We start from the raw sequence: 23,799 nt of genomic DNA on the forward strand, positions 1-23,799 counted from the left end.
AAAATAGCAGCTTTTCATTTTCTGTTAGGCAGCCGCCTAGGTCACCTCTATGGACGCGCCGGCCCTGCTTACATAGCTCTAATGTTAAATATTACTGCATAGTCTTCATGTAAAAATAATTAAATAAAATCACTTTTACTAAACTTACAAATGGCAGAATTTCTTACTGCTTGAATGCTTTAAACTCTCTCTATATACTTATACAGTCAAAGGCCTTAAAAACACATGCAAATGATATACTTTTGCCCCTTTGTTTATGGTAAAAATCTTCAATGACTCTTCTGAACTGCAGCTTCTGGTCAACTATAGACCATTTTGAGAGATGTAAATGAAAACAATGGTCCTAACATATTTCCAGTTTTACATTATTGAATTATATAGCCTCGAGAATCTAAAAAGAGCCTCATATTGATTAATAATGATAGTCACATGTTCTGTGACTTTCTCGTATTGTGTGTCAATTGAACATTTCTGACGGTTTATTTATTGTTTTTTTTCTCTCTCTATCTGTTTGCAGTACGACAGTGAAAACATGTTCATGAGTATGCCAGAGCCCGGCCAGGACTTTGTGCCAGGGAACCAGGTGGGTTAATTACTGCTCACTCCTTTTGTTTTAAGTCGTAATTAAACAAATTTAAGCCGGCGCATCGCAAATTAGAGCCGCTATCAGTCGCCACCATAATCAGGGGCTATTATAACATGTAAACAAAGCATTTAAAGCTTTGTCTCAGCTTAATGAAATGAAGCTTTAATGCATATTGTCGCCGGCTTTCATTTCCTCCATTTACACTTTCATTAAAAACTACAGCCAGTACAGACTGCAAAACAAGGCCTATAAGAGACAGGGGCCGTTTACACGACAACGTTTTCAGCCAATAACTGCTTGTTTGTTTACATGACAACTGAAACGACTGAAAACTCTGAATGAATCTGATAACGGGTTACAAAATGAAAGTTTTTGATAATTATTATGTCATGATACTTGTTTAGAGAGGTGTAGATTAAAGGCAAGCACAATCAAACATAAACTATATTGGGGGAGCACATAGAATTGTTGTTGTTGTTGCTCAAATCTGTGCTAATGACTTACAGTGAGTGACACTTCAAAAGGACCATTACCGCCGCTAGTGACACCGCCGCTACACTAAAGAGATATAAGAACGTGTTTTTAGGTGTAACAGCAGTTTGTGACAATGCCGCCAGGGGGCACAAAGGGACAGGATGCGAATGGACAGAAATATACAGTAGCTGTAAATACCCTGCTGCTTGTGAATGAAAATGAAATAACAAAAGAAAATATTATAATTTCTTAATTAATCGTTAAAAAAATGTTAACAAGCTTTTATCATTGTAAACTTGTTGGGTTCAATGAGGATTCATTTTGGAAATTAAAACTAAACAAATAAAAAGGCAACTAAAATAAAAGCACAAGCATACAAACAAGCACAAATAAGTAAATTATTAAGTAAATAAATAAATAAATAAACAAATAAATAAGTAAATGATTAACTAAATAAATAAATAAATAAATAAATAAATAAATAAATAAATAAATAAAGCAGTGTTTTAGTCTAATATAGAGATATGTACAGTGTTTGTTATTTTAAAGTGATAGCAATAAGACAGTCAATAATTTTCTGTATTTATATATTTCCATTTCACATATATCACATTCACATATCTGTATCAGCAAAGCATGGATTTACTTTATGCAACATGCATTAAATCAACACTGCAATTTTTTAAAAATAGGCTTGCAACTCCTCTAGAGTTAAAACGTTGATCTCCAGGTCTGTTGAGAGTACTTTTAGCTTAGCTTAGCATATATCATTGAATCAGATTAGACCAATAATCAAGGAAATTTGCTGCTGTACCATGCTGCAGAAGTCTCAATGACAGTGCGCAGCTCCTAAAAGGAGTCCACAGCTAGGTAACTACCATGGCCTACCGCTATTGCAACAAGGCCAATTTGAGAGAATTTCTTAGCCACATTAACCTAAAAGTAGCAACTTTTCATTTTCTGTCGTGCTTAGTGCATAGTGTCACTACAGAAGAGTAAAGCTTTAAATAGAAAATTTAGCGAAACTCTATTTTGATTATTTTTTTAAACAAGATGCTAATGGTTTGATCCAATTCAATGATCTATGCTAAGCTAAGCTAAGCTAAAAGTGCTCCTGCCAGACCCACAGATTAGCTAAATGGATTAAAAAATGGTAAAACTCAACTGTTTGACTCTAGGTGACTTATAAAATGTGTCTATTTCCAAAAAATGGAGTGTGTGTAATGTATATATTCTTTAAATTCTACATACGCACCGACACTGAGCTGCTAACAGCACATCATCACTTTCCTTATACAGTAGGTACGGTTTACTAAAAAGGTGAGAGCACCAAATACTGACCAGGCACAAGTAATACAGCACTTTTGCCCATTTTTACATATGTGTAAATGTGGAAATTGTTGTTGTGCAAACATGAAGAGAAATGCTTTTCCTTTTTGGCTACATCATTGTCGTGTAAACGTCGCCTCAGACTGCAGCATCTCTGAGCAATGCTCTTCTAGTTACACACCGAGGGAAGTTTATTTCAGGATACTTGTGCTTGTTCGAACATCCAAGATAAAAGGCTGTTTCATCAGTGACTCACTAGATAGCGCGTCTTGCTATAAAAAGCACAGCTTGATTAAAATTTGAAACTATAACATGCCGTTTGGGCGTATTAAGGTCAGGGGTGAACGTGCTTGCTTGAGGAGAGCAGCTTGTCTTAAGGGACCTTCTACATGTTTGCCTAATGAATTAAGGCCACGGGTTAATTAGCGGCCCCCAGGACACCTGCCATGTGCTGCTGTGTGCAAACGAACGTGACAGGCGGCTGTAGACGGCGCACCTTTACTGACTGTAGGGTTGCATTTTAGGATTTTTCCCACATTATTTCTGCGTGTTCATTTTATCAGGCAGCTGCAGGCTATATGTGATGTTGCTGCTCTATTAAAACATTTCCTTCCTTCTTTTGTCAAGAGCTGTTTGGGTTCGGCCTGTTTTCATAGACGCATTGATCTGAAATATGCGCTTGCATTCCATGAAATTTAAGCAAGCTACATTTTGACATTTCAAACTTCGAACACCATACACAATGGGATGCTGAAATATTACTCAAGGTTAAAAACAAGTTTTCTGCAAAGCGCCTTGACGCAGTAAACACAATAAAAGCAGCGAATTCAATCTGTTTGTGGATCACAGAGTTTGGCCTTTAATGTACTGTAAGAGATGCAGGGTGTAATGCGCTCTAAAATAACTCCCCTTCCTCCCCGTCGCACTTGTGTTTTTCTCATTACATGTTGAAAAAAAGTGTTATGAATAATTATTCCATTTGCAAAAGTAAATTTAATAATGAAACACGTCTGAAGAAAAAGCTGTCCATATGGTTTGGCAACCTGCTCAAAACATCTTCCTGTCATTTAGTTTGACATAAGTAACGTTTAACAGGTCTCTGTTCTACTCAAATGTGTGAAGGTGCAATTCACACCTTTCTCACGCAAGTCGAACATTGTATATTTAAATCTAATCATGAAACACGTTTGGCTTGCAGTTTGACAAAGTTGTAGCTCTTTGAAAACTGACAAAAGTAGTAAAAAAAAAATCTGAATATATGGAGTTTAGTTTAAATATAATATAATATAATATAATATAATATAATATAATATAATATAATATTCTTTCTTTTTCTTTCGGCTTAGTCCCTTTATTTATCAGGGTTCACCACAGTGGAATGAATCGCCAACTATTCCAGCATATGTTTTACGCAGCGGACACCCTTCTAGCCGCAACCCTACTGGGAATATAATAAAAAATAATAATATAATATAATATAATATAATATAATATAATATAATATAATATAATATAATATAATATAATATAATATAATATATAGCCGCAACCCAACACTGGGAAACACACATTCAATCCTGCATTCACACACATACGCTGCGGCCGATTTAGTTCATTCAATTCACCTATACCGCCTGTCTTTGGACTGTGGGGAAAAATGGAGCACTTGGAAAAAACCCATGCGAACACGAGGAGAACATGCAATTGAGAATTGAGCAATTGACCCTGCTGTGGCTCGAACCAGCAACCTTCTTGCTGTGAGGCGATCGTGCCTAAAATATTTACAATGATGAAAAAAATGTAATAAAGTAGCAAGTTCAAAAAGAAAGTACCAAACAAAAATATTAGTTCAACTCAAGTTTAAGGGAACAAATGTGAAGCTAAACAAAAGATAGAGCAAAAACAAAAACAGGAAGAAAAACACAATCACTATACGTCTATGGACGTAACAACAGTATATATTCATTGCACTACATTGCACTGATTTACTTGTTTGAACTGTACATACCCAATGCACATGGTTATTTGTCATTATGTTGATCTATCTGCACACATCTGATTATTAATAGCAACCTGTACATATATTTATTTATTGTAAATATTTGTTCATAGCTAATACAGCCTGTATAAAATGTTGATAGTACATTCATCTGTAAATATCACCATAATTTTTTTATAACTGCACTTTATAACTTATACCTGTATCCTACACTTGCTGCTATTGCACTGTTGGTTAGACCTAATCTACATTTTGTTGCATTGTACTTGTACATGTGTAATGACAATAAAGTTGAATCTAATCTAAATCTAATCTAAACAGTATGAAACAATAGATATTTAGTTTAATTTCTTCTGTGCATAACATTTAACAGCGTTGTACAATTTTTGTGTGTTTTTTAAACCAGGGTTTCTGCAGATTTATGCTTGCTTGCTCTGCCAAATCTTGATACAAAAATTTGATTTAAATATGCATACTTGAGTGTACTATAAATAATAATACTATACTAATTTAATGGTAATAGCAACAACAACAACATAAAAATATTATTAACAACAACAACAATAATAATAATAATAATAATAATAATAACTATTATTATTATTATTATTATTATTATTAGTATTATTATTATTAATATTATGATATGAACAATAATAATAATAATAATAATAATAATAATAATAATAAACTAATAATAATAATAGTAATCATTATCACATAATATAACAATACATAGACAATTAACTATTTACAATAAATGCATAAACTGATCAAATGTATGCTAATGCAATGTGATTCGTTTTGGATAAGCCATTTACAATTGTAGGTAGAGTAAATTGACTGAATTAATATACTGTATAAATAACATTGGAATCTGCAGTACATAATAAACATAAAAAGCATTGTGATATAAAGAATTAGTGGGAATTACAGTCCAACCTGTAGGCTACAGAGACTAAAGCCCAGTGGTGTCACGGCTCTCAATAGAAAGAGGAAAAATAAATAAATGATATTTGACTCATGTATTATTCAGTGCACTGTAGCGAATGCATTCAGGAGAATGTAAAGGAAAGTGCACTAAATTACAGGTCACTCGTTTGCTTCGTAGAGCTTATACCTCTTTAAACAGGAAAAGCTGCATTCTGCACTGCCTGAAATTGATTTCAAATGTGCATTATCTGCATCGTACGTCCCAGGTCACTGTGTTTAAGGTGCTCGCGCTGCAGCTTTAATGCCACTGGAGATGAAAAATGCATTGAGAATCGAAAGCAACAGAGCCATGAAAAAAAATTTATTGAAGGGTGATGAAAGTTGAGTGGAGTCTTGCATGTGTTGTCGGTTTTTGTTTTTCTGCTTTGTCGTTTGACCCTTGGCCCTTTATCCCACTGTAGTTCCGCGTTCCTGCGAGTCCCAGCCAGACGCAGCACAGCAACAAACAGGCCGGCGGACACTGGAAAAGAGAGACCCAGACACACACGGATGGCCATCGTCTCACATGGGTAAAGTACTCCATATTGGGGATAAACATGCTATCTGAATGTTATATACAGTGTGTGTGTGTATCACACACATGTGGATAATTTTTACACCAATGGATTTGTAAATGGTTGATCACTGTTTATTAATATTTAAAAATATGATTTTGTCTAAATGACAAAAAATTAAAGGCTTTAAATTAAAATAAAGCAAAACACATGGAAACATAGAAGGAAAAACAAAACAATAGTTCATCTACAGCTGAAGGCAGAATTATCAGCCCCCCTTTGAATTGTTTTTGTTTTCCTATTTAAATATTTCCCAATTGCTATTTAACAGATCAAGGACATTTTCACAGTATGTCTGATAATATTTTTTCTTCTGGAGAAAAGTTTATTTGATTTGTTTCGGCTAGAATAAAATCAGTTTTTAATTTAAACACCATTTTGAAGTCAAAATTATTATTATAAGCTATTTTTTTTGATAGTCTACATGATAAACCATCGTTATACAATAACTTGCCTAATGACCCTATAACCTGCCTAGCTAACCTAATTAACCTAGTTAAGCCTTTAAATGTCACTTTAAGCTGTATAGAAGTCTCTTGAAAAATATCTAGTAAAATATTATTTACTGTCATCATGGCAAAGATAAAAATAAATCACTTACTAGAAATGAGTTATTAAAACTATTTTGTTTAGAGATGTGTTTAAAAAATCTCTCTGTTAAAAAGAAATTGGAGAAAAAATAAACAGGGGGCTAATAATTCAGGGGGGCTAATAATTCTGACTTCAACTGTAAATGTAATTTTATTTTATAATACATAGAATTATTATATCCTTGAGAAAATATTATTGATTGGGCTAAAAAAACATATTAAGTCCGTAAAATATATTTTAAAATGTCCAATGTGTTCTATTTTTCTTCATAATTCAACATTTTTATCCAGCCCACATTTATAATTACTAAAGCAGACTGATGGACTAATAAACACAAATCCTCCAATATTATAATCTTCATTAAGTTGTTATTCAGTTTGTGCCAAGTTGAAAATAACAATTGAAGTAATTTCATTTTTTTAAAGCTAGAAAATAAGTGAACATAACTAAATCTGTGGAACTAGTTCATAAATAATAATTAGCTGAAGCTGCTTTGAATCTTTTTTTTACTGTGCACTTTTTAATTATTTTTACCCAAAAAATAGTCCAACTAGAGAATTGTGTATCTAAATAAAGTTTACCGTACCTTCTGTTTACGATGTTAAAAAGGTGTGGAAAAGAAAGCATAATTGATGAGATTTATACAGTATGAAAACAATTTATTCATTTATTTTGAGTTCTTCCATGGATTTCATTTAAATGCATTATTACATTTGTGTGTGTGTGTGTGTGTGTGTGTGTGTGTGTGTGTGTGTGTGTGTGTGTGTGTGTGTGTGTGTGTGTGTGTGTGTGTGTGTGTGTGTGTGTGTGTGTGGGAGTGTTTAAATCAGGTTTTTTGCAGATGTATGCTTGCTAGCTAACTACATTTCTACAGAATTGTGTGACAAACTGAAATGTTATGAGTAATCATGGTTGCTAATGCAAGTTTGAAGATGTGTTATAGCATTGTGTAGCTAATAAGCTCAATTTTTTATGCTATTCCAATAGCACAATTGGCACTGGTATAACTATACATTGAATTACATATATTAAAAGAAAAAAAAATGCCAAGCTGGCAAATTAAAGTGAAAAACACATCATCAAAGTCTGTGAAAATTATCAATGTCTGTCCCTTCCTCCTGCACTCCATTGTTGTGTAGATCACACTTTCATTTGCCATCGAGCTCCACATTGATTTCACATGTATGAATAGGATTGCTGTAATCTCAGGGCTGCTTTGAGTCGAGCACTACTTTTATGTTTCCCTTTGAATCTTAAAACTCCCTTTGTAGATATTACTTCCTCTGGCTTATGAGCTGCGCTCTCTCTGTTTTCTGCTGTTTTTAGTGCTTCTTGCTCCTCTCTCCTTCTTTCTCCACTTCTCTCTTTCCCTCTGTTGGGAACAGGTAATTACTTTTATTGGCAACAACAGTTAAATTCACCTTGACCTCAGTGTGTGGTACGTAGCCACAAAGCTTTCTCCCGCTTTTAAACACACATTAACCGAATTAGAGAGAAGTGCACCCCTGTGCCTATTTTAAACTTCACACTCAGGAAGCGAAAACTCAAGCTGAAAAGCGTCCGCGGCTCTAGCGCTGAAGGCAAAACATGTACTGCAATAGTGTCTTTTAATCTGCTCTATAATACGAACCAAAGGCAACCTGGAGAGCGGCCAAGGCCAGGCGCAAGGATCATGGTTATTACATGAACGGTTCGAAGAAGTACTTGGGGTTTGATCTGATGGTTTTTAGGTTGATTTTGAAGATCTAAAGGCTGCCGTGTGTGTTGGTATGAACAGCACTGCCGCTTTCAGAAACTGCTCCTCGGAGTGATTTGTGAGATCAATGATGTTGATGGACTGTTATGGATGTTATTTGTGTACATGAATTTTGAGGAACTAGAAGTGCCGCTGATGCTGCTGAGTGCTGGTGAGAGAGCAGAGCATCATCTACAGTTTTTGTATGGGATCTTGGAGTGGGGGAACTTAGGAAACTAGGCATTGTGTGTAGTGGAGTAAGCAAAAACTGATGTCAGGATCACATTGTATAAAAGGGGAGCAGCTTAGTTGTATGCCTGAGTATTTGATAGATCTGATAAAAAAAATGTTAGTATTTGGCTGTGAGGGTTATTTATTGTTCATAACTAGATTCTCAGGGTTTTTTTTGTACTGATTCATACATATATATATATATATATATATATATATAAAAATAATGTTTACAATAGTTATTCAAATAGGTATTCATAACAGTAAATGAACAACAGGGGCTATAATAAATACTTCAGAAATGAAAAGGACTGCCAGGCATTAGGATCTGGGGAGGCTGTTAGTCAGCAGAGGTGGTTGCATTACACAAGTGACTGTTTACTAAGGGATATTCAGTGGTGTAAAGTATCAAATCAAAAATACTCAAATTACTGTAATTGGGTAGTACTGTAATCCTCGGGAATTGTAATTTACTAAGTAGTTTTAAAAATGTGTACTTTTACTTTCCCTTGAGTACATGTATAGTGCTCTATCGGTACATTTACTCTACTATTTTGTCTCAACCTGCAGTCACTTCATTATTTCTTCTAATCTAGGATTTGATGTGTATAAAAATCAGTCCCATGTTTCTTGTCCAATCAAATCGTCCAGGTCTTGAGTTTGTTCAGTATGATGTGAGTTATAAATGCAGCATGCATTACTTTTAATGTCTGGAAGCATTAAAAGTGTCTAAGTAGATGTCCAAAATCTTTACACAATTTTACGTTTTCACATGCACAAATTGCATGTAAATGCATCAGCCTTGCGTATTACTCACTACTCTTGAGTACTTTTTAAAATGGCTACTTTTTAAATGGCTACTCTGAGTAATATTTATAACAGATACTTTACTTTGCTTGCACTACATTTTTGGCCAAGTAATGGTACTTTTACTTTAGTATAATATTTCTTACTTTTTCCACCACTGGGGATATTGTACATGGAGTTATTCTGTACTCACATTGGCAATTCAAGACAAACAGTTCGTCTAAATCATAGGTTACATAACGTTTACCTCAGGTTGCTGACCTGATTTTACTATTTCATATGGTCCAGCATTTCTTTCAGACTCATGGATAGTGTCTTGTTCAGGCTCACGGACACTGCACATGAGATAGCCACGTTCACTTATTTATATGTAGCGATACACACAGAATAATAAAAAAAATGTTATGGTTGACAGCCTAAAAAAAAAAAAAAAAAGTACATATATATATATATATATATATATATATATATATATATATATATATATATATATATATATATATATATATAATTGTATAGTTTAATAAAAATAATCCTTGACCTATACGAGCAGACTATATTACGACATATCTGACTATGGACCACAAAACTAGTCATGAGACAAATTGAAATTTATAAAACACATGCTGAATAAAATGAAATTGCTGAATAAATAAACTTTTCATTGATGTAAAATAAGATCATAGTTTGAACAAATAGAAATGTTGGTATTTAGGGCTTAAAAGAAATCTAAATATTGACAAAATTGCCTTTAAAATGGCCCAGATAAGTTCTTAGCAATGCATGTCACTAATAAAAATAGTTTTTATATATTTTATATATTTAGAATTTCATTTTAGGATTGTTGCCAACAATGTAAGAAAAATTGTGGTTGGAAAATAAGAGCTGGTGATGAGAGGGACTTTTCTATTTGCATGAGTTAAAATAAATTGACATTTAAAAAGTGCTGTTAATCTCTTGGTTCTACCTTGACTTTTTCCCTTCAAAACATCCTCACTGACTCGACAACGCTTTTTGAAAGCCTCGTAGCTGCTTGAAGTGACAAAATGTGATACTGTTATCCATCTGAGCATCTCTGAATGTGGAGATCCATTCCTCTCTGAGAGACATAACAATAATAACAGCCTAGGGAAGGGAAAAAAAAATGAATCGATGAGATGTTAAAATACACAACGCATTCATCGTCCAGACTGCACATCAGCACTGTCTGTCCACACAGGTTCTCTCCTATCAAACCACCTTCTCTCATTCCCCCTTCCTCCAACCTAAACCATGTGTTTCTTGGCCATTAAATAAAAGCCACATTTATTAGCCCAAAATGGCGGAGTGCTGAGCACATGTCAGCCCACAAGCTCTCTGTATCAACGTTTATTTATTTTAATGCAGCAGCAAGATGAAATAGCGCGTGCCAGCGATGCAAGATAAAGCCGACTACAACACACACTCACCGAACACTAAAAATATACACACTTCTCATATTTCTGGACTACACTCAAAGACACTACTTATGAAAGTGCTCGCTTTGACTCACAGAGCCAGCAATGTTCGTCGAACAACTGTTGGTTTTTTGTTTAAACCTGATAAGACTGATGTTCATCACATTTGGCTGGTCGAAATTGTCTGAACTGCATTGCAGATTAGCATATATGAATATATTTGAGGTCAATACTGTAAGCGCAGCACAGACTGGTGTGATATTTGTTTGTTTCTTGTGCAGATTGTATTTGCCCAGTGCTATGGTTTGACATGTATATGGTCTTTGATGAAGGGGGTTGTCAGATTTGTGTGTGGGTTTGTATAGAGGTGCCTCCTCGCCCCCCTCCCCCCAGATGTTGCAGAGCTCTTGTGGGACCTGGAGAAAGCTGTGCATTTTAAACATGCATAAACTAACCTTGCGCTCCCTCCTGGGACTGAAAAGGCCCTAAAAAACATGTGCTTTTTAGTATATTTCAGACATCGACTAAAAAAAAAGTGTTCTCCCGAGCCAAACCAGCATCCATATATAGAGCAGTATATGTATAGGACATTTCACCAGAATTAGATTTAAAATGATCGCTCTAGCATTGTTTTTCTTATAATATGCATTATTCAGAAATATTCATGAATTGCATATTCATGCATGCATGAGCCTTAAGCTGCTGGAAAGCATGGGTGCAGTGTGCCGGACAGGGAGTGGTTGCTTGTGGACTATGCTAGTTTGCTTTGATCTAGGGCTGTATTGTGTTATTTTTGAGAATATATGGTAATTAAACAATATTTTCCTGAGCGTGCTTTTGTGATGGTTCTTGGGCGGATTCAGACCTATCAAATAAAAATAAATATAACACTAAATCAGACAGAAGGCTGATTTAAGACTGATGCAAGAAATGCCTTAAGTGATTCATAGAATCATTCATTTAAATGATTCATTTAAAGGGATGGTTTACCCAGATCCATATTCTGTCGTTTCTAACCTTTATGAGTTTCTTCTTATAAACTTAGAATAAATATTTGGAAAAAAAATTGTAAATCTGTAACCATTGACTTCCATATTATATGAATTCCTTACTTTAGAAGTCAATTTTCAGCTTCAAATTCTTCAAATGATTTTTCTTAGTGTTCAACAGAAGACTGCTCTGAAACTTGAAAGATTTAGTACCACTCGAGTGTGAGCAAATAATGAGTGAATTTATATATTTTTGGGTAAACTATCCCTTTAAAACAGCTGATTATTTTTAAAACAAAGCAAGTAGCTTGTTTTATTAATCTTGCTCTGGCTTTGTTAGGAACTAAATGCAAAATAGTCTGTCAAGTTTGAGTCTGAAATGCAACTTACTTTATATTAACTTCTGTTTTGTTTTACTATTTGGTGAAAATAATGTATACCACTTCGTATATCACATTTACAGTCTGTATATACACTTAAGAAAACAGCACTCTTGCTTTGATATTAGTTAACTACTTCATATCTTATACAGTACATTCATTTATTCATTTTCTTTTCGGCTTAGTCCCTCTATTAATCTGGGGTCACCAACTTATCCAGCATATGTTTTATGCAATGGATGCCTTTCCAGCTGCAACCCACCACTGGGAAACACTGGGCTCAAACCAGTGACCTCCTTACTGTGTGGTAATTGTGCTGCCCAGTGCACCACTGTGCTGCCCATATCTTATACAGGTAAACTGTATTTTACTAAGTGTGTTTTTGTTTTGATATTTTCTGATTTAAGTTAATCATGAATTATGATTATGACACTCAATCTGCCAGTAGGTGGCAACAATGAATCTTAATGAATGATTGATATAATTAATCATTAAAACGATTCTTTAAGACCACTGATTCATTTAGAAATAAAGCAAGTGTGTAGCGGTATTTGACTTATAAAATGGGGTGGGCACCAGGGGAAGAAAATCCCACTACAGTTACTCCAATAATTCCATTAAAATAAATAAATGAAATTAAGTTTCAACAAATGAAAATAAATAAATAAAGCTTCAACAAATGTATTATTTAATCTATTAAACCAGTCAAATGTTTAGTCGACCATATCAATAAATTAATAAAGGAGAAAAAAAAAACAAGTCTAACAAGCTTTAACTTCAACACATTTTAGTTTAACTCATAAACCAAGCAAACTTAAATGTCCAGGCACAGGCACAATACCTATTAATACCCTCACAATACAGACAACATGTGATAAAATATAAAATAAACTATAAAGATATAAATCAAGTAAATCATTCTTCTCCTGTAAACTTTGAATCAGCATTAACTGATCTAAAGACAATAAAACCTGCTCTGTTTTTTGATCTGTTGTAGATGGTATATCACATTTCACATTTGTATACCACACATATCTTATTATCTTCTACAATTAAACAGTTAACAGTCTGTCTTTTTTCTGCATGTATCTTACTGGTTTAAGTCCATCATTAATCAATAATATCAATATTTCATTTGTAAGCACACTTGGGGTGATTTTTAGGAAATAAAGGATACTCAGGCTTCTGTGAATTTGCAGAACTATATTTTATCTCATACATATTAAAAACTTTTTTTGCTTTCATAACTTAAATTATAGGACCATTATACCTGCATTCTAAAAGTCTTTTTTTTTTTTAAATACTGAATAATGGCAGCGCCCACATTGTTAAACCACTCACAATATCATACTTTGATCTCTACTTTGGTCCCGATGGGTTTGTAAGACATACCGGGTCATGCACACACCCTCGTGTCATCTCTATTAGACAAAGTTAAAACCTCCTCCAAAATGCTTGACATTGATGCTAGTGCAGGGCAGATGAGTGATTTTGCATTTATACAAAAGCTCTCAACAGTAATCGGCAGCTCAGCGGGTCCTGAGGTTGTTTTGGGGGCTCGGCCAGAGAATGTTGCATTCAAATGATCACCACCCCTGGGTCCCAAAGGTATTCATTACAGGCTGAATTGCTTTCGTTGCCTCTTACATACAATCCCAGCCTAGATGGCAAATGAAAAGCAGGTTGGAAAAAAAATAGGGCACCTTATTAAGTTTAACTACTGTAGCATTTAACCTGACATCTTCATTATTCAAAATTACGTTATGAAAAAGCCGCTTCATCTGCGGGCGCAGGTTACCGTTGTTTACGTGTCCTTTTGCTGTTCTTTGGCAATTTAATTGGTGGAAGGGCATGACAACATGTTGGAGCGCTCCTCATGGCGCATGGAGCACTGGGTAATGATCCACAGCCAATCCTGGAGTGATCATTTAAATAGAGTAGGCTTCTTTCTGAAAGTCAATTTCTGCAAAGGCAAATACCTCAGTGTTGCCTTAAAACGCTTTTGAATAGTTACACTGTTAAAGCCAGGGAGAAAAGAGACTGTTTGTTTAATGCTCATTGACTTTTTTGCCCTGATACTGAAGAACATCACCTTCTCTGGATAAATGTTAAAAATGTAAATGCAATTTCATTGTCAGTAATGGGTTTTTCAGCTAAATTTAAGCAGTAATGAAAGAAATATATAATTAATAAATTATTAGCAGGCACAACATTTAACTCTTTTGCTTACATCGGAACTTTCCAGCTTTCAATGTTTTGACTGTTATATGGCACTTTTTCAAAAATAGTACAAGCTGTCAGCAACTGAAAACAAACAGGAAAAGAATCATAAACGAGCATAAATGTAAACAATCCAATCGTCCGATACTCAAAAGCATATAGATAAAATTATCGGGTGGATTGGTTTACAAAGATTACAAATATTTTCTTTTATTTATGTGTGTTTGTATTTATTTACACATTCATTATCTATTTATTTTCTATGAAACATACAAGTGTTGATAAAAATGGAATGAGTTTTTTTTTTGAGCAGAGCTGTTCTTTTTTCTTTTTATATATTGTATTTTCAGAATACATTATTCAAATTAGCTAGAAGGAATACGCTATATATTCATGCCAGCAGAATAAAATAGTTTGCTTCTGAGTTGTGTTGTGCATGAAATATAGGCCAAAGATATAATAATACTTGACAAAATGAGCCCACAGAGGTGTATTTAAAATTATATTTTGTGGATTTAATGCATGTGAAAACAGAGGCAGGAATTAATATCAACCTGTACATGAACAGATGAGTTTTATAAAGGTAATAGGCATTCTTTGACTCCAGAAATAACACAGTAAGAGCTGCATGATATGACAAGATGCATAAAAGTGCATTAAACACTTATATTCCACAGTTTACATCTAACTGTTGCTTGATAGTGAACATATTTATAATATATACAATAAACTAGTAAAGAATACAGTTAAGCAGACCTTATGCCTCTCTATTGCTGAATAAATTGGTGTTTCCTGAATTTTGCCTCCTGAAGACAATTCGTCTCCTTGGAATTATAAGGTTCTATCTGCGTTCTGAATAATTTTGAGATAATGAGCTTTAAAGTTTTTGCATTCCATAGCAAACAGTATGTGTGTAACATTTGTTTTTTAATTTAAAAGTCTTAAAATGTGAACAACTTATAAAAAAAACATCCCATAATGCAAATAAGTTGTCATTTTATAAGAATATGCCAATAACTCAATTTTGACGAACATTTCAAATAGAACCTTATAAATCTAAGGTGACGAATTGTTTAGCTTATAAAATAAAATGTAAGAAATTGTTTTCTACATTTAAAGTTTTCATGTCATTTATCATGTTTATTTATGTATTTTATTACTAAAATGATTTTAAAATGTATTATTCACTATTGACACAATAAGCAAAATTGCCATTGGTTTTGAACGAGGTGTTTGAAACCAACATACAAAACCACAAACAGAGATAAGAAGACATTTGATTTAAAATACCATTACTGAGATAAGCTTCCTCACATGACCGCTAGCCTCAGTGTTACCCAGTGTTTTAAAATATGTTTTAAGATTAGATTTTATGTATTTTAGTTTTAATCTAAACTAAACTAAAAATTTCTTGGCAACCAAACAAAAAAGTTTTAGTTAACGTTTACTTTATTTCAAGTAAACAAGTTAGTGTTTTTTGGTTTTAGTTATCTGCAATAACCCTGTTTCCGAATTCTCGTCCTATCAGAAAACCATCTTGCAAATCAGTATAAATGCTTATTGTGGCATAATAACGGGATGTACCGCTTATCTCAAAATGCACGTTTTTCTCATCCACCTCAGTACGCGTGCACCTCTTTCATAATGACGAGCTGATTTACGCCTGTCAAGATGGAAGGCTTATAAACAATCTACATCTCTATTGTGTGGCTGCAGTCATTTAATGCGTAATTTCTGCTGGTGGAGCGTTTCTGCCACTCACTCAGCACACTATGTTAAAAACAGAAGAGCTCTCCTCATATCATTTCTTTCCTTATTGTCAGTGTAAACCACATCAGATACATCCAGTTTATTCCACTTTCCCCTTTGCTGTGAAGCTTTGATTGACTGCTGACTGTGAAGTCGCCCATAGACAATGACTCCACACAGCCATCATGACCATCATCAGTAATTGATAGTAGATTTAAATGACTCTCCTGCTCATTTGCCATTCATCTCCCACCAGTCCCATTACCCTTGTGCTATTTGACAGGCAATCACCTCCCTGAGAGATTTGTTGTCCAGTTGAAATGATGTCACGTGAAATGGACTTCCACAATGTGGAACAATCTCAAAACTTGCCTTTTCTTCCCCCCTTATTCACCTTTTTTGCATGTGCTGTAATGCGAGTGAAGGAAACTATGTGTCATCTGAAGTCCTGATTTACACAGAAATTGTATTTTGTCTTCAGTCTTTCGTTTATTGATAAATGAAAAGCTAGGCTTTTAGAGGGAAACCGCACGCCTAAATTGTGTTAGCGAATGTAACTGGATTATGAATAGTAAACACTGAACAGAACGTACAGATATTGTGGAGGTAATTTCCCACAATCCTGACTCAAAATATAAAGTGTTCATTGCTCATTATCTGATTCAGATCAGAACTTTCTGACCCTGGAGGCTTCATAAGATGATACAAAAATATTACCACCGTCTTGACTAGAGATGCATGTTTAATCATTTTGTGTATGTATGTGTGTGTGTGTGTGTGTTTTTAGCAGATGTAATTTAGACGTTTGAATTGAACAGCACACGTTGCATCAGAAAATGTATTTATTTAGATTAGCAGGAACATTTTCATCGCCGTTTCAAGTAGATTTGCGGCCGATGATGCCATGTTTTGATATGTTTGTACCCACATCTTCATTCCAACGTCTTCTTTTTTCACAAGATGTAGTTTGCAGTGCTCTTAATTTTTGCGCATTTCACTTTTTTTTCCCCCAGAGCCACACACCACAGCACAGGCTTATTTGTTTCCTGTGCTCTCTTTTTTGGCTGCCTGTTTACGCAAGTGTAAAAAAAGAAAGACAGGATACTAAGAAACATCACATGTACACCGCATAAACTTAATTGCAGCCCTACTCGAAACTGCCATGCATTCCTTCTCTTATTTATTACTCTGCTTTTCACCTGAATATAATAATTTCATCCCTTTTTTTTTTCCTCCTTCGACAATAATTACACAAATACTCGCACGTATCAACAGCAGCGTAAGCCGCGGCAGCGCAGTCGTCTTGTTTTATGTGATTTATTTTTTTTAATTTGGCAGTAAAATCGTTCCTCTAAGGGCCTTACTGTATGAATTATGCCAGCATATTTCCCCGCAAACAAACGCAGACATCTGTGAGGCACAACACAATCAAATATGCAAATGAGCATGATACATTGGCTTTTAGAGGCAGAAGTAGGAAGCTCATTAAAACGATTATTGCAATCCTTAAAAGTAACAGTTGGACCGTTATTTGAGTTGAGTTTGAATTTGGAACCAATTTCATACCTAATTGCCTGTAGTTGGCTGTCTGACAGGTTCATTTAGTTTGCTGCAAATAAAAGCTATGTATTAGAGATAATAAAGCTGCAGAAAAGAAGAGCCCCTTTTGAAGGTATTAAAAAAAGGGATCGTCGAGTCGAATCAGAGGCATATTTGTGGTTGCCGTGTTCTCTTGCTTCCCTGTAATAAACCTATGATAACTGTATATGTTTTTCTACAGTATTTTCCTCCAAGGCGGCCTTTGCAGAATAATTTATGATTTTGCTTGGATTTGTACAGCCTTTCATCTCCTTATCTGCTTTACATTTTTTTCATCACAGTCTAAACTGACAGAGGCTGGAGGAGGCAGAGCGCAGGACGGCCCGTTTTAAAGCAGCCAAAGCAAACTTCACAGCCAAACGCAAGAGACTGTTCAGCCTCATAAAAGCAGCCTTTTGTTAGAGTCTAATGAGATTGATTGACCATTTGCATATAATTTTACTTCCTCAAAGGCTCCAATAGTAAAAATGAATCACTGTAATGTGAGTGCGCTTTGATGTACTTTATTCAGCATTTCATTTGCTGCCTATATAGTTGTGATTAGTCTTTTTTCTGTTATTGATACAGTGTGAAAGATTGCCGTCGCTGGATCGTTTCGGTGGCAGAAAATAGAACATCAAAGAATGTTGCTTTTCAACAAGATCTTTTTTTTCTCTTCGTGCCTTAACCCATTTCATTCTCTTATTTATAAGTATCAAATGGACAGTCTGTCCTTGTTCTAGCCTACGGTTCACCCCCTATTGTGCAGTATTTCAAACTAACTGTTTGGAAAGCCTTTTTCATGCTGCCTTTCGAGACATGAATGACAAGAATGCTCGTTGCATTTCACCGTCTATTCACTCGCTATTCCATTTTGAAGTTACAATGTGGATTTTGATGTGTGTCGGGAGATTTACAGAGTCATACAATTTAGCTTTAAATCAGACTCCATATATTTATATAACATTGTTTTATATTATATTATATTATATTATATTATATTATATTATATTATATTATATTATATTATATTATATTATACTATATTATATTATATTATATTATATTATATTATATTATATTATATTATATTATATTATATTATATTATGTTATTTTATATTATATTATATTATATTATATTATATTATATTATATTATATTATATTATGTTATTTTATGTTATGTTATATTATATTATATTATATTGTATTATATTATGGTATGTTATGTTATGTTATGTTATATTATATTATATTATATTATATTATATTTTATTATATTTTATTATATTATTTTATTGCATTGTTGGCCATCGGCTTATAAATTAGAGTGATTATATCCACCACAAAAATATGTGTACTATGTACTATGTGTACATTGTACTATGCCAAAGTCCAACTAAACATTTATTAGCAATGTTATAATGCCATTATATCATTCTTAATATATCATTTCAATACACAATTTCTCAAACTGTTTCCACCTAAACAGTGAAATCATATTTTGAGGGGAAAACAGCTGAAGAACTGACAGGTCTAGTGTTCTAGTTGTGTTTGCAAGCCATCTTGTGTATTTTCATGAGGATTATGTATATTTATAATGCTGCACTAATCACTGCATAGCAAATAATTATTGTATGAAATATGTAATAAAATAACATTTCTGCCTTATTTGTAATGAGTCACATGAGCTTAAAGTAAAATTATGCTGTTTCCATGCACTGCACCGAAATGTTAATTAACAGGTGAACTATTTTAACAGAAATCATCTGTAGTCTGTTCATGGGTGGTTGCAGATTTATGTATGTGTTATGCTTGCATTATGATAACTTGATCTCTGCCTTAACAAATTTGGATGTTGAACATTTTTAATAATGTGAAACGATGTACAGTGTCTGGGTTGCTTGTGTAATTAATAGTTCAAACAAATTAGCTAGCAGTAGTTTTTCTGTTATATCTTAGATGTATTTCTTATTTCTGAGTATTGTACCTCATTCCTGTGCATCATGCTAAACTAAAAACCATATTAGTCTCCTGTTAAGTGTAATTCTTCCTTGAGCATGCTATAGTATGATCAATTGGTCAAGCAAGATTAATTTGACCTTTTTTTATTTTTTTGTATATATTATACATTTTTAAGGTTTATGTTGTAAATTATTTTGCCAACATTATATGTATAGAAAAAAAAATCTGCATGTTTTGACAATATTTTATTAACGCTAAAATTACAAAGGCATTTTTTTTAAACATTTTTGAATTTTTCAATTAAATAACTTTGTTAATCCAAATAACTATATTATCCTGTCTTTTATAATGTTCTTATATTTCATTCTAACATTGTATGTTCATTCAAATTACAAAACACAAAAGAGTTTCTATGTTAATGGTCATAATGCAAAAATTGACCACATGAGTTTTCAGTATCCTCTACTGCCTTTAAATATACCTGTCTCTCTTGCCTTGCAGATTTATGCTAAGAAAAGTGTATTTTTCTGATAGCAAACACATATCTTTACTTCAAATATTCAAAAATAACTTTGCTCTATTGCTTGCTAGACAAATATCTTCAAGGTCTAGTAACTCAAACACAATTATAAGCTATATTACAAAAATATTGTACTTTTAAGGTAATTACTTCATAAAATACGATGACAGACATATAAAACTTAATTTTAAAATCTTAAAAGCATTGAAACTAAATATATTGTGACAAAAAGTCAGTTTGATACAATCATAAAGCAAATGATCCCAGCAAGCATTTCACAAGATGTCTAAAAGATGTCTAATAGACATCTAAACATAGTCGTCTTGGCTAAAACAAGGCTAAATTTGGGCTGTCAATGAAATCAAATCAAATCACTTTTATTGTAACATCATCAGGAACACATGTGCTATGATGAGTGAAAATCTTAGATTTTTAAAGCTTATTAAAATCTAATAGACGTCTAAGAATAGGCCAAAACTTGACAAGTCATCAAATTAACAGAAATGAAGGGCTACTCTTAGATGTCTATTAGATTTTCACTGACAGCCCAAGTTTAGCTTTGTTTTAGCCAAGCTGTCTACGTTTAGATGTCTATCAGGTGCCTATCAAACACAAAATTGTTTGCTGGGATTGCTCAGAATGACCACTGTGGCCATTAGAATTCTGGTAGACACTGTGCTCTTCATTACTAATGAGTCTGACCAGTCAGTCATAAATCAATCATCTTTTGAAAGAGCACATGGTTTTATATAATCAGTCAATACGTGTTCTGTCAGGTCATGTAACCTCAGTCTTCTGTGTCTCTGTTTTTTGCCAGCAGTCATACCCGGTGCCCAGTCTTGGGGATGAAGACTTTAACATCCCACCCATCACCCCTCCAACCCTCCCAGAACACATGCTGGCACACCTTCCCGAGTCTGAATCCGGGACATACCACCCCCTGTGCCCCCCTGTGTCTCAGAATGGACTGCACCCCTTTCACCTGCAAGGAATGGACCTGCCCGGCATGTTGAGTCCTAATATGTTGAGCCAAGATGGCAGCCTGCTCACCAACTCTCTCTCAGTGGTGAGTACATGTGCTGTAGAGAGTATTGTGGACAGAACTGATGAGAAGTCACATGAGAATTTAAAAAGTGACATTGCAGCATGAAATCAAGTCAGATTTTGACTTGAATTAAATTGTAATTTATTTTATTGGTAAAACGATTTGGAAATTTTGTGTTTGTTTTAATGTTTTGGGTTTTATTATTTCAATTTAAAATACCTTTTTTTTTTTTTTATTTATGTATGTCTGTATGCCAGATTTATTTTTTTAAATATTTCCCAAATGATGTTTAACAGTGCAAGGAAATTTTCACAGTATGTCTAATAATATTTTTTCTTCTGGAGAAAGTCTCATTTGTTTAATAGAATAAAAGCAGTTTTTAATAATTAAAAACAAACATTTCATGGTCAAAATTATTAGCCCTTTTAAGCTATATATTTTTCCGATAGTCTACAGAACAAACCATCGTTATATAATAACTTGCCTAATTACCCTAACCTGCCTAGATAACCTAATTAACCTAGTTAAGCATTTAAATGTAACTTTAAGCTGTATAGAAATGTCTTGAAAAATATCTAGTAAAATATTATTTACTGTCATCTTGGCAAAGATAAAAATAAATAAGTTATGTGGTTAGCACTGTCACCTAACAGTGATAAGGTTATGGCTGGGTCAGTTGGCATTTCTTTTTGGAGTTTGCATGTTCTCCCCATGTTTGCGTGGGTTTCCTCTGGGTGCTCCGTTTTCCCCCACAGCTCAAAGACATGCGTTATAAGTGAATTTATATAACGAAAGGCCTTAGTGTATGTGTGTGTGTGTGTGTGTGTGTGAATGCGACAGTCTATTGAAGTTTCCCTGTAGGGTTGTGGCTGGAAGGGCATCCACTGTGGAAAACATATGCTGGAATAGTTGGCGGTTCATTCCGCTGTGAAGAATCCTGATAAATAAAGGACTGAGCTGAAGTAAAAGGAATGTATAAATGAGTTACTGAGGATGAATTTAGCAAAATGGGATCATTTGTCACTGAAATTGCTTTAAAACAGAATAAAAATATTTTCAAAACATTTTTATTTTGGATAAAATAAATGCAGCCTTAATAAGCATAAGAGACTTTCAAAACATCAAAAACACATTATTAAAACATCATACAAAAATGTGACATAAACCTAAAACTACAAAACAAATTGTCCATTGATCACATAAAAAAACTGTACAATTGTAAAAAAAAAAAAAGCAAAATGCAAAAAACAATTGCCACAAACAAATGCACAGTCACAAAATTAGGGGAAAAAGTTAGCAACCTATTGCAATTATTATTTCATTTTCCCTCAGAAAAATGCTTCCATATAATCTAGTTTGGAAAGTTCCCAAAAATAGAATTTCTATTTGTGTTTTTAGTGTTTGATCCTAAGATGCCCACGGTCTCCTTTGAGATGTCTCTAATGCATTTCGCATGATGGCATTACGCAACAGCAAAGTCGATTCAGTGCCCAAACAATGATTTAATTGACACAAATGAAACACCTCAACAGAGATTATAAGAGGTTGGAGCGGCATATAGAATGATTGAGATAGCAGGCAGTAAATGAGAGCTAATGTGATTTAACGCACAGTGAAACAATGCCAAATTCCCCATTGGATTAACTTAATTAAATATAATTTAGCATCAAGGCACTTCTTCTAATGCATTCTCTGCTTGCCATAAAGCTGCACTACACAGTTGTACAGTACGTTTAGAACCTGTCGATAACTTAACAAAATAGGAAAGTCTTACAGATCAGAAGAAAGGGTTGACTATGAATAAAGTGCTGGTGTATAATTCTGAGGATGATGTTTTCTAAGTTTGCTTGATTGCTTGATTATAGTGGCATTCAAAAATCTGGGTTCTAGTTATTGTTTTTTTTTTTTTTTTTTTTTTGATTCAGACAAGACACAAATGTCACAAATGAAAGTAATGACATTTTTAACACTACACAGATTGCCATTCTTTAGAAGTAAATACAAAAATTCTCAATATAACTTTTTTAAGCAGCAAAAGCTGTTTTATAATAAATAAAAGCTATTTAAAATAAATTAATAATTAGCATTATTAAGCATCGAATTTGCCTATAAATTTTTTTTATGGAAGATAACATTTTAATATAGATTTAAATGGTTTCCTTATAAATATCTAAATAAATATGTAACAGTTTATTTCTATGGTTCATTTGAATATTAGTAGACTGTCTGCTTAAAATCTGCTAAACTGACTTATAAGAAACTTTGCAAGTACATGTCAACTCACACTAACCCCAACCCTAACCCCAAAATAACTATCTACTTATAATCTAATGAGAATTAGCTGTCATGCAGATGCAATGTAACTTAAATTCAACACCCGGACCATCAAAATAAAGTGTGACCAACTATTTAAATATACATTTTACAAAGGTTTAAATATAGATTTCAAATGTTTTCTTTGTAATATTTCATAGTATAAAAATAAAATCATCCCATTAATAAAACAGAACATTTTTACATCTCTAAATGGTGATAAAGATAGACTTACAGGAAACAAAGAGGCATGTTGTCTTGAAAATAGGAAGATTACGATGAACTGAAACAGAAATATCATATT

The 23,799-nt window shown here is 33.6% G+C and overlaps 1 protein-coding gene across 17 annotated transcripts in view; it reads left to right on the forward strand.

Annotated features, from left to right (window-relative positions):
* The window catches only part of tox (thymocyte selection-associated high mobility group box), a 606,421-nt gene that overhangs the window by 160,810 nt on the left and 421,812 nt on the right, over positions 1-23,799 (forward strand). For 9 of the 17 annotated variants that reach the window (XR_015477898.1, XM_087239890.1, XM_087239892.1 and 6 more), the window contains 3 exons: positions 518-583; positions 5,783-5,890; positions 20,958-21,203. Coding sequence is in view for 15 of the 17 variants with exons in the window: in XM_087239880.1 (XP_087096006.1) it covers positions 518-583; positions 5,783-5,890; positions 20,958-21,203 (420 nt within the window). In the remaining 2 variants the exon portion in view is untranslated. 17 annotated transcript variants of the gene reach the window in all.

Source organism: Danio rerio, chromosome 2 (genome assembly GCF_052040795.2).
Source record: "Danio rerio strain M-AB ecotype USA chromosome 2, GRCz13ab, whole genome shotgun sequence".
Taxonomy (NCBI): Eukaryota; Metazoa; Chordata; class Actinopteri; order Cypriniformes; family Danionidae; genus Danio; species Danio rerio.